Below are 15,547 nucleotides of genomic sequence, written 5' to 3'. Positions count from 1 at the left end.
TTGATTTGTTGTTGTTTTTTAAGTCCTTGGTCAGTTCTTCACCAACAATGCCCTCAGCATATTCTATAGTAGCTGGAATTAAGTAACAGTCTATAGTTAATTAGAGTCAAAGTATGTTTGTAGTCATATTAGGATTCATTAACAGTACTGAATAAGTTTCCGCTATGGTTTATATGGTTGATTTACGAGGAAGTGCTTAAGAAATCTAACCAATGAAAAAGATTTTAATAAAAATTCCGACTGCTAAATGTGGCGCTGCGATCGCCCACGCTTCAATGTGCCGCCATTTTGAATGATCTGGTAAGTGCAAGCCGGTTATTTTACTCTTAAATGCTCTGGAAATTTCAGTAGCTCATGTCGTTTAATTAATGTTTTTATAAAGGAATTTTAAAGAAGGAGTACTATGGATATTCCAGGTGAAGGAAGCATTACGATCATGAGTGAAATTGATCCAAAAAAGTTGAAGGTTGTGGAGTTGAGGGAGGAACTAAAGACGCGAGGCCTGGACAGCAAAGGAAACAAAGCCCAGTTGGTGAAAAGACTGCAGAATGCATTAGACAAAGAACAAGGGATAGAGACCGGTAAACCCTTTATATAGCCACTTAACTCAAATCTCATAATTGGGTTTTAAATTGAGGGAATGCAATCTCATTCCATTTAGTTTATTTTAAAAAATGGTCACCACAGAATAATATTGATTCCAACAAAAATAATTAAGAGTCTGTATTTCCTTCAACTTTAGGCCTGCTGTAAGTATGGCTTACCAGGCTTGAAAAGTGTTTGAGTTAAGATCTGCACAATGAATTTGTTGCCCTGAAAAGCACTTTATATTGTATTGCTTATATTTGTTGCCTTGAAAAGGGCTTGTTTCCCATCAAAAATGTGAGAAATGAATTGTTCTTGTAAACCATCATCACTTCAAAATTTCTGTTTTTGTGAAATGTAAAATACAAAACTTGAAGAGAAGGTCTTGAATTTCTTTAAAAAATGTTAAACAAAACTCATTGCTGTATGTGGTTATTCCAGCAGATGACAGCCAGGTGGATGACTCTATTCTTGATACAACAGATGATGGGAGTCAAGACTTAGATGAGTCCATTTCACCCAGAAAGGGAGAGGCACCTGTAGAAATACCAGACGTAGAACCAGAACAACTACCCCAGGAAGAAGAATTAGAAAATGAACCAGAGCCAGCAGCAGATACTTGTGAACAACCAGAAGAACAACAACAGGAAGAGGTAAGAATGAATGACTAACTTTTTGTTCTGCTCTAAACTTTAAACTTTGCTTTCCACATTTCTTTGTGGATACAGTTGTCAAAATGATATATAAATGCCTCTGGCTGAGCAATGACCCAGTTCATGTTGTATACCATTGTTCACTTCCCAACCTTACATGTCAACATTTCTATGCAATATGTCATAAGATTTTTGTGAAAATCAATGACATTGGCAAGTTACATGCAAACTAATGTTAGTAATGGAGCAACTTTGAGTATTTTTGTGTTTTTTGATAGTAATGCACTTTGTTATCATTTGTTGTCAATATAAAGTAGCAAGCTTGTATGTTCATGCGTCCTGAACTGGTCTTATTTGTGTTACATGGGTAATATTTCTTGTTGTGTGGGTTTCCTTAGAAAACTCATCATAAAACTGGAACTACTTGTCATATATAGTGTTTGAAAGTATCATTGCTTTCACATTAGTATTGCAAATACCTTTTTCAGTGTGCTGCAAGGGTCTAAGTTACTGTGTCCCATCTATATTTTCTCCCTGAAAATAGACAAAAAATGCTAAAAGCTGGTTCCAAGAAAGCCATGGTTTATACTGCAACAAATACATTAGTTGCGCCAAAGGAAAATATTTCAGTTTGTGTAAACATTTCCTTGATTTTAAGACACCAGTTCACGACACATGACCTTACATAAAGTTTGTAAGTAGCAATTGGAACCAGAAAAAAAACTAGACTTATTTATCATGGAAACCATTAAAAGATAGTGTGAAATGGGGCTACCAATTATTGCATGATATCATAACAAGCAAAACATAGTGAATACATGCTTCTCGCTTAATTTTTATCCTGAGCCACAAGACTTCGGGCTTTTTTGGTTCCCATTCGATTAAATAGATTCCCACTCTGAAATAGCATATTTCATACAACTGTATCTTGATAAAACAGGTTCAAATTTTCATTCATACAATGAAACCAAGAGTTTTAAAGGAAGGTAGGTTATTTGAGAGAAGTTGACAAAGTTTTTTTCCTGCATACTGAAATGTTTTGTTTAGTTGCAGTGGTGGAGAGATATCAAAGAGGGTTGCTCTGTATTTTTTAGTTTATAATTAAGGTACCTCCTTACTGCATTAGTAATTATTAAGAATAATAAGTTTTGTTGAGCAGGCTATATTTTCCCATCAGGGTGAAGATATGGTTGTAGTAGAAGAGGTGTCCGGAGACAACTTTGACCAAGAAGACTTAGATTTGGATGCCTGTCCTATCTGCCTAGAGACAGAGGAAGATGAGGAAGAAGACCAAGAGAAGAAAGAATGGGTGAAATGTGATGGTTGCCCTAGAATCTATCATAAAAATTGTCTTGGTGAAGAGGATGAGAAGGCTATTGGGCACAGGCACTGGAGGTGTTTTAAGTGCAGAGAATCCCAGTTGCTGATTGAGAAAATGGCAAGAGATTGGGGTAAATTACAGGAGGAGGTAAAGAGAATCACATTGGAGAATAGTCAACTGAAGAAGAAGCTGAGAAGTTCACAGGATTATATAATCAAGTTGGAGACTGGTAAGATAACTGATGGCAATGGAAAGGACATGGCCATTGGATTGAAAGGTGAAATAAAGCGCAAAGAAATGGTTTTGCGTGATACCAAATTTAAGTTTGAAAAAATGAAAGATCAATCTGAGAAGGAAAAAGAGCGCCTGAGACATGAAGTAGATAAGCAAAAGAAAGAGGTTCGTTATCTTGCCCGGAAACTGAAGGAGAAAGAAGCTGAGATAAAGGGGTTGGAGAAAGAAGCTGACAGATATAGGGCACTTTATAAAAATGAACAAAGAAGTTCAGAGAAGAGACCTTTTGAAAGGGAAAAGAGTAATTCAAGAAGAGAGAGCAGTGACAGGGGCACTGACCGTAAGAGGGCCAAATATTCTGTACCCTTGGCCTTTTCTGTTCATGTTAAACCAATGGTTTTCATAGGAGATAATTTGTTGAAAGGTTTGGCAGAAGATGCTGACATCATAAGACTGTTATACGAACTTTCTGTGGAAGCCAGATTTATAGCAGGAGGAAGAGCAAGCGAGATTGTTAAACATGTCCTTGCAACCAATGACCTTGCAGAAAATACAGAATGGGCAGCTATTTGTATGGGATCCAATGACTTGGCCGACTACCAGCTGGTACCAAATGAGAGTATCATAGCTTGGATCACTGGAAAAGTGAGTTTTGTCTATGAGGAGTTGATAGCATTTCTGCACCGTATGCATGTGAAGCCAATCATTGTGGCCCCTGGTTATAGGCAAGACATTCCAGCTGACCACACCGACCATCTGGACAACATGTGCCGTCTCCTGAGCAGTAAATACCAGACACCATTTTACAGCATAGCCAGCCAGATGAGGGGAGCAGATGGCAACAGTAATCAAGAAGGCTGGATAGATCCAGTGAGTGGGGTGAACCTGCAACTTGGAGCCCTCAGAAAGGTAGTGAAGGATGTGGTGAAAATAGCAGGCAGACAGTGGGATGATGCCTTGATTGGAGTTCGTCTCAACTTGTCCCATGTGTGGCCAGACAAATGCTGGCATTGTGGTCGCATTGGACACAGTGCCCATGAAGGTTGCCATTTTACTGGCACCTGTTATAGATGTGGTAGAGAGGGTCATGCTGATGTGGTGTGCTTGTCTCTTACTAAACTATGCCTTGGCTGTGGTCGTAGAGGACATACCGGCTCTTGTTGTCCACATAACAAGAGATACTAATATTGAATTTATGGACCTAGTTGAAGGTACAGGAATTATGACATTTTAATATCTCGCTAATAATAATTGCTGTACACTTAATTTTGATGGTCATAGAATTTTTATTTTATATATGTAAAGCTTTTTGTATGTAATGAAAATGTCAGTTGAAGGGGACAGTGTTAATTAGCACATATATACAATTACAATATCATTGCACACAAAAATATCCATTTATGGTTGAAGATGACAGTTAAGACTTGTGTATATAAATGTCTTGGAAGAATGGAAGACACTTGGTTAAAAGCAATGCCAGCAGGAAGCCTGTAGAGCTGCCTTACCAACATAAGTTATATACTGTAAAGAAAAGAAGAGATTTGTACAGACGCTTGAGAATAATATATTTAAGCTTGAAGAGCCTTGTCGTGGACATTGGTTAACATTTCTGTTAATGTATGTGTTCTTTTATTTGGGCTTGACTTTGATGTAAATGAATTGATTCATCAAAAAGATGTGATAATCAATCTAATTGAATGGAATAACACAATTTTTAATCAACCTGTGAATCCTGTATGCATTATCTCTGTCAATTGAAATGGAAACTTTTGACAGTTTTGGGGCTTCTCAAATTTACATTGTGATCTACAAGTGACAGGAAGGCATGAGGGATTGGTTGTGGAATGTATCGATTTAATAAATCTGGTGTTGTGTAAGAATGGTCTGTTGTGGAAATTTTTTCCAATTGTGTTACCAATTTAATGAGAAATCCAATTGAAGAATGAGAACTGAAGATAAAGAAGATGGAATTTGGAAAAGTTCTTTGGGTGAGTGATTTTGTCCAGTGCCTGGTTTCTGATGAAAACCGAAGAGAGGAGGGGTGGCTTTATACATAAAGCTTTTCACCAGCTTTCTTTTCTTGTAAGTCTTTTAATTTGATTAACATTGGCTTGATTGCTGCATTTGATTTTTAAAGAAGGTTAAACCTAGAGAGAAGTGGGAGAAGTGCAGTAATGGAGAAATGCTGCAAAAGCTCAATGTTACGTAATGTAAATTGAAACATTGCTACCTAACCAAAATGTTATTGTTGTGGTGAATAACTACTAATATTTCTTTTGAATAGCAAGAAGTTTGAGATATTAAGGTACTTTTTAATTTTGAAAATAAAGAATAAAATTCTTAACTCCAGGAATCAGAAAACCACAAAGAGGAAGAGGGTGCTGACCAAGTAATGAATGAAAAGAGTGAAGAAGCATCCGAACAACCAGCTGAAGAGGAAGAATCTATGGAACAAGGTAATAGTGTGAGTGCTGTAGATGTAGCACAAACTGAAGAGAAGATGGATAGACAAAAAGAGATGCAGGAGGAAAAAGAAAAGGCAGAGGATGATGTGAAACGGGAAGATAATAACCAAGATAACAAAGGTAACTTAAGTGTGCTGAACAGAACATTTTGAAACTACTTGATATGGGTCTCTGTAGAAGTGCATGCAAGACAACGTATAGGTAAAGTGTGCAGTTGTAAATTTTTTTTAGTTTTGCTTTCATTGTAGTAGTTTTATTAGTTTTTGGGCAAGTGGAAGCTTTAATTTGTATAGCACTAATAAAAGGTATTTAAATCAAAATTACTTAGTGTGTCATGACTGTGGCCAGCCTCATTAAAAAAAGGGGGGGGGGGGGTAGAATTGTGTTCTATACTGATAGTATCATTGAAAAAATTTAGCATGTAATGGAGTTGAGACCCACATGAGAGTAGGCAGTTCTTAAAATTTATGGTGTTTTATTGTCTTGTGTTATAGAAGAGAAGAGAGGCAGGAAAAGATCTCGTTCAAGAAGTCGATCAAAGGACCGGAGCAGAAGGAAATCGGGCTCACCCCACAGACAGAAGTCTAGGTCAAGGTCGAGAGATAGGCACAGACATTCCCCGAGGTACTTTACAATGCATTGGTGCACATTTCTCAAGCATTTTTTCTGTTAATAGCAAGTACTGTGGACATAGTTATGAATAAATTGGGGGGAAACTCATGCCTGCTCGCCCTGAGGTATAGCATAATAAAGAAATGGACCTTTGATAGGCACTATAATTGGTCATTACAATGCTGTCCATGTGTATTTTAGGGGAAAAAGTCCACCAAGGGAAGAAGAGAGTGAAGAATGGCTGAGTGCTACAGATGTACAGTGGGACAGATGTGAGTTGTTCGCAAAAGGCTCAAAGAACATGTTTGTTAGATATGCTACACAGATGTGATTGGCATAGAAAAAGTTAGTCAAAGTATTTGGCATAATATCTGTCTTGGACATATAATACATTACAAAGGGACATGAGTCTATGTTATAGAATAGTAAATTGTCACATTTAATCTGTAGAATTTTATTTATGCACTCTTTGTACTGAAAAAATTGCATCATTCCAGATAACTCTGACTTGAATCTGAAGATTGACAAGGATGGTTTCAAATGTGTTCCTCTAACCATGGAAGGCTTTGCATTCATGTGGGCAGGTGCAAGAGCTATGTGGGGAGTTAAGGAAGGGAAGGTCTGCTATGAGGTCAAGGTAAATGCTGGAAATTCAGTTCTTTAAAACATTTTGAGTATCTAAGAATTACACATAATTATTTAATTAATCTTCTTTGCACACATTTTTACTTTCATGTGTTGTATTTAGATCATGGAGCAAATCAAAGTAGACCATCTCCCTGATGAAGAGACGAGCAGACATGTGGTCCGTGTTGGCTGGTCCACAGGGGATACAAGTATGCAGCTAGGTAAGAGCTGGTAATATTGACTACAAGTCTTATATAGAGGTTAAAGCAGCACCTTTGGTATTCCCAATTTCTGGTAGATTTGGCAACAGAAGTTTCTAAGTAAACGGGTACATTGTTTGGATTAATGATCATGCAGATATTTTTTGTAAAGAAGGCCTTTCAAATTATAGGTGAAGAACCCCATTCCTATGGTTATGGTGGTACTGCAAAATCATCAGTAAACTGTAAATTCAATGACTATGGTGAGACATTTGGAGAGGGAGATGTCATTGGAGCTTATGTGGTAAGTTGTCTTTGTTGGCAGATTTTATTTTAGACTATCAAAGTCTTGGTAATTTAGTTTTCTTTTTGCAATTATTTTATTTATACCTTTAATAAGTAATCAATTAACTATTATTTATTTATTTATTTATTTATTTATTTATTTATTTATTTATTTATTTATTTATTTATTTATTTATTTTCAATGGCAAGGATATGTTAATGTGATTGCCAGTGATCATTCAACAATACACTATTCTGAGCCAAGAATACGAAATTTGGGGTTAACTTGTGTGGTGGATTTACAAAAATTTGATACAATGCCAGTGTTTGTGTTCATTCTTATTTCCATTTTTCTGTAGGACTTTGAGAGTGATCCAGTCATCATAAAATTCACCAAGAATGGTGTTGACCAAGGCAACTGTTTTGAAGTCCCTGCCTCTGAACTTGAAGGGAAAGCATTGTTCCCCCATGTCCTCACAAAGAACACAGAATTTGAGGCCAACTTTGGGCAGAAAGTAAGTTGGCACAGAATTGAGATGCTAAATTCCTGTCGGGTTCAGTAATTAGCTTAATCTTACAACTCAAGTTATTCTGCTAGTGAAATTCAGGTCAACCAAAATAGCCAGCCAATGGCCAAAAATATTAAAATCTTAAAGATGTCGATTTAACAGTTCTGACATGACGTACCGAATCTTTGGCAATGAGGACAACATTTTAATGATGTAAGATGATCATATATTATACGCTATTCTGAGCCATGATTCAGTCTTAGAATTTTTGGCATTATGCAAAGTGTGTGTCATCATTTCCTTCATAGATTTCAATTGTATGTTCTAGGAGGAACCAATGAGTACCATCTTGGAAGGCTTCACTTTTCTGAATGCTGTGCCAGTAGAGAGCCGCCAGAGAGGTGCACTACCACCAGAAAAGAAGGAAGACTGTGAGGTATCTCCCAGATAGATGTTTTTTTAGTTGATGTTACATTATTGTTCTTGTTAACAGGTTCTGTCTTACTGAACAGTTATTTGTGGATTGCTATTATACAAGAACTATTTGTTGATGTTCCCTGCCAAGAAGGGTAAATTATAAGTGAAAATGAAATATGACTTACTGTTTGTACCATTTTCTCAGCTGTTGACTTCTTGTTTGGATAGATCTACTGAACTGTAATAATTTCATATACAGGTAATAATGATGTGTGGGTTACCTGGATCAGGAAAAACTAGATGGGCATTGAATTATGCAGAAGAACACAGGGAAAAATGTTACAACATTCTTGGAACTGATGAGTTGTGCCAAAAATCTGAGGTGCCTGAATTATTTAGTTTTTTAAGAGGGTCTTTACAGGCAAGATCTCACTGATCACAACAGCAAAGAAAAAGCACTATTTGATGGTTTGGTACAGTATTTTTCCTCTTCAGCATTTCTTGTTGAATTGGATTCTACCTCCACAAAAAAGTTTGAATTGAGCTGTGAGGTGTTCAGGTGTAAAATCTTGGCTGGATGACCCCATCTCAATAAAGGAATATCACATGCCTTCCTTGTATATTCCTTGCTGCTTGACTCTTCAGGTCCTTATGATGTGTGGACTGCCTGGAAGTGGCAAGACCTACTGGGCTAACAAACATGTAGCAGAGTTTCCAGATAAACAATATTGCATTCTTGGTACAAACAACATTATTGATAAGATGAAGGTAATATCATTGAAGATGAATGTAATCTGTTTCAATTGTTCAATGATTAAATGAAAAAATATATCAGGGTCCTTGGTATCGTTTCATTTCCGTTCTTGAACATTTATCACGTCATCCCTGTTAAAATTCTTTGTAATGGTAAAACAAACCACTGTGCCAGCAAATTTCAAGAATATTGATATAACTTCTTTCAGGTGATGGGCTTGCCTCGCAAGAGGAACTATGCAGGACGCTGGGACGTTCTCATTGACAAATCTACAAGATGCCTGAACAGGCTTTTGGAGGTGGCTGCCAGAAAGAAAAGGAACTACATTTTAGATCAGGTAAAAACAGATTTTTAGTTTCAATGTTCTATGCGCAGAGAAGGTGTGGGGTGGGATGATGACTATGGGCAGTTCATATGATTCACATTACCATATAAGTCCTCTTGTCATTGCAGTTTGGTTCACTCACTCAGCCAGGTTTCTATAAGTATTAGGTCATAATGAACTGTTTGTTAGTTAAGATAATAATATACATGTCAACACCATTTAAAGGTTATTATAGTTCCTGTAATTTTTGCAGATTTCATACTTCAGTACTACTTCATTATCTGTATAAGATGCCTCTATTTCATGTTAGTTGTGTTATTGTGATCCTGAGGATGTTTGATTTGCAGCTCTTGTGGTAGTAGATTTATTGTTTTCTGAAAGCTGGGCCTCCTGCACATTAATTGAAGGCACGCTCATCCTGGAAGAAGAGCACATTGGATGCATTAGGATTGAAATCTTAGTTATAACAAGTTGTTTTAGGTTTTTAAGTTGAATTTGTTTAGTACAAAGAGCTAAAGGTCATGCTAAACTACACAGTGAAACTGTCATTTTATTTTCATGCTTTTAATCTAAGATTATACCTGCCCATGAGCAAATTATGAACTGGAATGTTGAAATCAATTGAAAGAGAATTTTTTTCAGCAGTTAGTTGTGTTGTTAATATTACAACCTGAGAAAATGCTATGCAGAAGCAGAAAGAATTATTTACCTGAAAGTTTTTCATTTGATGCAGCAGTTTCGGTACAGCGATGTGGATAGCACAGAAGTTTATTTCAGTAGCAACTTGCAGTTTGTATTGGGCAGAGTAACAGAACCAGACCATAAGAGGATGTTGAGTTATGCTTCATTTGGATAATGGGAGTCTGATAAGGAAATGGCCTTAATAAAGTGAAGAACCTTCAACTTAATGATGCAACAGTTGATGCATGCTTATCTCATTCAGTATCTTTTTGTATCATATGTTATATTTACTTATGTTATATCTTTGTGGTAAATAAACTTTTCACAAACTGGTATCAGAGGGTATGTATTGTGAGCTGACCTTGGTTGATTGAGTGAACCTACTGTTTAAATATTTATCTGTCAATTGGGGAGGGCAAGTGTATGGTGGACCAAGCTGAAAAGTGAAAAAAACTTGGGTAAGTACCATTTGAGGTCTGAAGTAGAGGATTAACATGGGTAGGTACAGGTAAGTTATTTTCCTTTGGGTTACTGGGATAGGGGGTGAGTAGACATGAAGAAGAACAAAGTAATAGAAGGTGAGTAGCTTTTCATTATTTTAATGGAGGGGTGACAAATGGCTGAGGATACACAACAACAGGAGCTTCACAGAAAACATAATGCACTGGGATGCTAATGTACTTAAGCATTATATGGTGATGATCCAACAGGATGTAGAATGTAATTGTTAAGCAAGAAAACTAATCACATTTTTTCCGTGATTTAGCAGTAGCATGGAGCAGAAAGATATGCCAAGCACAAGAAGGAATTAAGTCTGCAGAGATGGCACACACACACATATATATACACATATATATGTGTATTAAACATCAGGGCAGTTTACTTATAAGCTTAGTTCACAAGAGTCAAAAATTTCAGTTGTAGGTTTAGTACCACCCAGTCAGTAGGAGGTGAGTATATCCCAAGGAAAATGGTCAGCTGCTACTCTGTACTGAGTAACAGCAAAGGGGCCGATGGCCAGTCTATCATGTCTTATGGACTTATCTTGCAGAAGGAAAAAAAAAACAAATGGAGTATGGTGTCAGTATGGACACAATTAAGAATCAAGACACATTGAATATCCTATTGTCTTTTACCGTCATGTGCAGACAAATGTGTATCCATCGGCCCAGAGACGTAAAATGCGCCCTTTTGAAGGCTTTCAACGCAAGGCTATAGTGGTAATACCAACAGATGAGACGTTCAAAGAGAGGATTGCAGGTCGGGAGAAAGAGGAGGGCAAAGATGTGCCTGAACATGCAGTACTTGAAATGAAAGGTAGGATTTGTCAGCCCAGCATGCAGGCAGTTGTAGGTTAGACAATTAGCCTTAGTAGATGCACATGTTTATATGTATATTATTTGACAGAAGGATATCGATGTTCTTTAAAGCAAACAGAGACTTGGAGGCAATATCTTCTTCTCTATGTTTGCTTTGAGGCAACCTAGTTTGCTGTTTTGGTCAAGCACACAGTTTTTGCTAATAAGTGCAAAACAGCAGGCTAGGTTCTTTAAAACCCACTGGGGAGAAAGAAAAACTAAATTAATATTAGATTTGGTTGTAATTGCAGCTAACTTTCACCTGCCAGAGGTTGGCAGTCCCTTTGATGCTGTGGAATTTGTAGAGCAAAGCAAAGAAGAAGCTGAGAAGCTTGTGAAACAGTACAATGAGGAGGGTCAGAAGATGTTTCCTCCTCATAAACGTTTCCGCAGTGATGACAGGCGTGGAGGTGAGACTTTAGTATAAGACGTGCACTGAAATTTTCCTGTCTGATGAATCCAAAATTGATCTCAAATTGTAGACATCAGCTTAAACAAAAGCTAGGAAAAAAGCTGTAAGATGATAATGATTTTGATGATCCAGTGTTGTTTTTTAGTCGGTCTTAGAATTTAAATAAAGTGTTGAAAATAGTTAGCTTTGTTTTATATTCACAATTATTTTCATTTTTTGTATTATTATCACATATATCCTTAGTTCAAAATTTGAAAAATATGAATTCAGGTCGTGACTTCCGTGGTGGAGATAGGCGTGATTTCAGGGGTCGCGGAGGTGGTTACCAAGATCGCAATCGCTACGGAGGTGGTGGTGGTGGCCGCGGGGGTGGCTTCAGGGACAGATATGGAGGCAGGGATGACCGTGGAAGGGGAGGAAGAGGTTAGTTTGTTGTTTGACAAAAAATGGGTGGGTCATCCTCTCTGTTGGAGGATCCAAGGAGTGTTTCTTGCCTAGTGTCTTAAGGCAGAGAATGTCTTCAGCCATGTTAGAATTTGAAAACTATATTTAGATATTGATGCATGAGCCATGTTCATTTTATTTTTACATAAATTAATTATTGTGCTTGATGAATAGTTATTTAGGAGACTGTCTCAAGATATATCTGAATGACTGTATAATTTATTGAACATAAGGTTATGACAGCATTAACCTATGTACTAATAAGATATTGTATAGAAGTAGGTGGTTAGCAAAATCTTGCACGTGCACTAAGTTTGTACATTGATCAGACTGACAAATAAGCAGTAAGCATCTGTATCTATCATAGAGAAACCAAAGTTTCAAATCAGTAAGCATGAGGGAATATATAAGTTTAACCTTTTCTGCAATCTCTTCTCTTCCATCAAATTCTTTGTTTAGACTTCTAAAATTTGACTTATTGAAAAATTGTATGGGGTTGATTGTTAGTGCTGCAAGGGTCATTATTTGAGTGTACAGCATTTTACAGTAGAATGTTTTGAGAAAGAATTTCCAGTGTTTATATCTGAGCAAAATTGAGGCAATTTATATTTATAATGGTTTTTAAAGACTTCTGCCTTTAAGCCATGAGTGTCAACTGACATGGAGGCTCTCAATGCCACACATACACAAAAGAAATGGACAATAATGACAAAATGTTGCAAATAGACAACTAGCTTTGAAGTATGTATTTGATTTTATGTGACAGTTATTTTACTCTGTACTCTACAGAGTGGACTCAGTAAGATTATCAGGGTATTTAAGATTCACAATTTCTTCAGGTTCTTATGGAGACCATCATGGCTACCAGGGCAGATCTCATTCAGGCAGGGGTAAATGAGCATTATATGAAGTAGTTCATCCACTTTTACGAACAGCCTCAATGCTCAATGCCTCAAGGATGGACACATCATCTTGTCACTGTTGATCGTTAGTTCATCTCGACCCAGTAACCAGTGCAATTCAACCTTCTGCTTCGTATAAAATGGAGATCTAGAGAGAGTGTTGCATAACTGAAAATCTGCCTCCAGAAGACGCTGGTTAAATGTTGTGGGATAAAATAACTTGTAAAAACACCATGATATGAGATTTTACTGTTGAGCAGTGTGATCTTTTTTTCCATATTGGACATTGAGTAGTGTAGACATTACAGACTATCAAGAGTATAGATACTGGTTGGTTACCTTTGAAGTAGTTACAAGTGGTAGCTTAAAATGTGAAATTTTATACTCTTCAGATAATTCTGCTTCTTATTTCCAGATATTACATGGAGTGATGTAGATGTTAACAAATTTGATCTGTTCTAGGTGGCTATGATCGACGTGGTGGTGGTGGTGGTTACATGGGATACTCATCTCATGACAGAAATAGAGCACATAACTATGGCGGAAAAGATGATCGCCAGGTAAAAATCACGATGAAAATGAATGAACCATTCAATATAAAATTAAATTGACAAGGAAAGATGTGGTTAATGTCTTTTAGCTGTCTTTTATATTCCCTATTATTACACAAACAGACCATTTTGGTTTTATTTGCGTTCTTCCATCTTAACTGTTTGTTTGAATTGCATGCACATGCATGTGTATTTAGCATTATTTAAAAATTTTTTTTTCCTAACAGTACACTTTTATTTTCCACATTGTCTTCACAGGGCTACCAGAGTCGCCATTCTGGTGGTGGTGGCAGCTATGGTGGAAGTAGATGGGGACAGCAAGGCAGTTGGGGAGGTGGCAGTCAGCAGGGACAGTGGGGTGGTCAGAGACAATGGGGTCAACAAGGGCAATGGGGTGGACAAGGCCAGTGGGGTCAGTCCAGTCAATGGAACCAAGGCCAGTGGGGAGGAGGATATAACCAAGGTTATGGGCAGGTAGGCACCCATTTGATACACCTATATAGTTTCTTACAATTCATGTAAACTAATTAAAATGTGTTTGATTAACTATACTGGATCAAGATAGCTGTCAGAGGCCAACTTTGTAGTACAATATTTCCTATTTAAATTGTAAATTAGCAATAAAACTCCTATTTTTGAGAATCCTCTACTTCCTATTTTTATACATTCTAAAGGTCAGTTTGACAACAGTAATTATGGCAAAATTCATAAAGATGGGCTACTGTTGTTACTATTTTTTGATGCAGTAAGTATAATTTCTTGATTTTGAATTGAAGTGGATGGATAGTTGGTATTAACTGGTATTTTTTTCTACAGAATTATTATAATCAGGGAGCAAGTAGTGGCAGTTCCAGTCAGTCTGGTAGTTCATCAGGGCAATGGAGTGGCTATGGTAACCAGTGGTCTCAGCAACCAAGCTCCTATGGCCAGAGTGGGCAGTCAGGTTACAGTCAGGGATGGGGAGGATACGGGTCATACTCCAAGTAGAGGAGAAGTGAACATTTCCTTTTGAAAAGTTCCAACTGACTGATATGAATCCTTGTACATAATAACAGTGAAAAGTATATAGACCTCACTGAAGAACTTTTCTTTTAAAGGCTATTAGAATTCACCACAAACCATTATGCAGCTGTTGTTCAGAAATTTCTAGACTGCAGTGAATTTGGAAATGATATACCCATTAATGAAGATTATTTAACGGGCAATGTTCTATTTTAAGTAAGTTGGCACTGCTAGACTTGTACCAAAAAAATATCATTTTGAAGATGTTTGGGATATCTTTGACAGATTGGGAATAGTAAGCTTTTTGTCTTCAAGTTTTAGACTTGGCAGTGTACAAAAAAAACATGTAGCAGTTTAATTTGAATAATGAAGACTAAAATTGATGTTGGCACACTATGTGAAATGTAGAAGGGTATAACCACTTACATGTATTAGTAATATAGATTGTGTTGCATTTTTTTATTCAGTAAAAAAAAAAAAAGATTACATAAGTGTATCTAATCAGGTATTTTCTAAGGTTAGAATTTGTTTTTATGTACTTTGTCAACTGTTTACAGATGTTCTATGTGTTATATAGCAATTTGCTTCATAATGAAATGTAACATTATTAGAAAGATTGGTCACATTTCTCAATTTAAATATTTGTGAAATATTTTTCAACTTTGTGTTAACAGTCACCTATATTGGGAAAAATATAGATCATGTAAATTTGACATTTTTGTATATAATAAAATGGGCTATTAGTGTACAGTTGTTGTTTAAGAGGTGTTAAATGTGTCAGTATTTTGTAAAGTAGAATTTCTTATTACCATTCATTGGAAAAAAGTATTGTCTGGAATGTACCTGGATTCTTCAGTTTTACAGTACAATCTGACCCATCTTTTATGCCCAGCAGATTCATCAATAATTTTATGCCAAAAAACATTATACAGATTATGTGATGAAATGTGTTAACTAATCTTATTAGCTTGAATTCTTTATGCTGAAATGAGAAGCTCATAGTTGGCTACCCTCCATAAGAATCTTGTAAAAAATTTTTGCAACCAAACACTTCTAGTAGTTTATTTTATGGCTCGGATCAACTCTAGCTGAGACAAAAATTCATCACTTGATCAGCCATAACTGTCCTTTAAAACTGCACTTTCTTCAAATTTCTTGCCATGTATTTACCTACTTGCCCTTCCCTTCAGTTCATGAAAGTTCACCAAAA

General features: G+C 36.6%; 1 protein-coding gene and 1 non-coding gene across 9 annotated transcripts; both read left to right on the top strand.

Annotated features, from left to right (window-relative positions):
* Nucleotides 1-137: 137 nt before the first annotated feature.
* On the top strand, nt 138-15,085 carry LOC106177771 (heterogeneous nuclear ribonucleoprotein U-like protein 1). Of its 8 annotated transcripts, XM_087004966.1 has the most exons (20): nt 138-300; nt 417-581; nt 1,027-1,238; nt 5,144-5,378; nt 5,753-5,882; nt 6,072-6,142; nt 6,368-6,507; nt 6,619-6,718; nt 6,889-7,001; nt 7,342-7,497; nt 7,820-7,927; nt 8,554-8,676; nt 8,871-8,999; nt 10,817-10,985; nt 11,278-11,436; nt 11,709-11,861; nt 12,722-12,772; nt 13,247-13,344; nt 13,594-13,809; nt 14,152-15,085. In XM_087004966.1, exons 2-20 carry the CDS (start codon nt 437-439, stop codon nt 14,320-14,322), a joined length of 2,679 nt encoding a protein of 892 aa, XP_086861092.1. In that variant the 5' UTR covers nt 138-300; nt 417-436; the 3' UTR covers nt 14,323-15,085. The 8 variants fall into 8 exon arrangements, with proteins under 8 accessions (XP_086861092.1, XP_086861091.1, XP_086861094.1 ...); XM_087004965.1 differs by lacking the exon at nt 138-300 and having other exon boundaries at nt 307-581; nt 1,030-1,238; XM_087004968.1 differs by lacking the exon at nt 138-300 and having other exon boundaries at nt 307-581; nt 5,144-5,249.
* Nucleotides 7,678-7,743, top strand: LOC112042342 (small nucleolar RNA U54). The gene has a single exon (XR_002886487.2). It is a non-coding gene; the product is annotated as a small nucleolar RNA U54 (small nucleolar RNA).
* Nucleotides 15,086-15,547: the final 462 nt, after the last annotated feature.

This window comes from Lingula anatina, chromosome 2 (genome assembly GCF_051362555.1).
Source record: "Lingula anatina isolate TDL-2025a chromosome 2, LinAna3.0, whole genome shotgun sequence".
NCBI classification, from domain to species: Eukaryota; Metazoa; Brachiopoda; class Lingulata; order Lingulida; family Lingulidae; genus Lingula; species Lingula anatina.
This window is presented reverse-complemented; position numbering and strand designations above follow the sequence as displayed.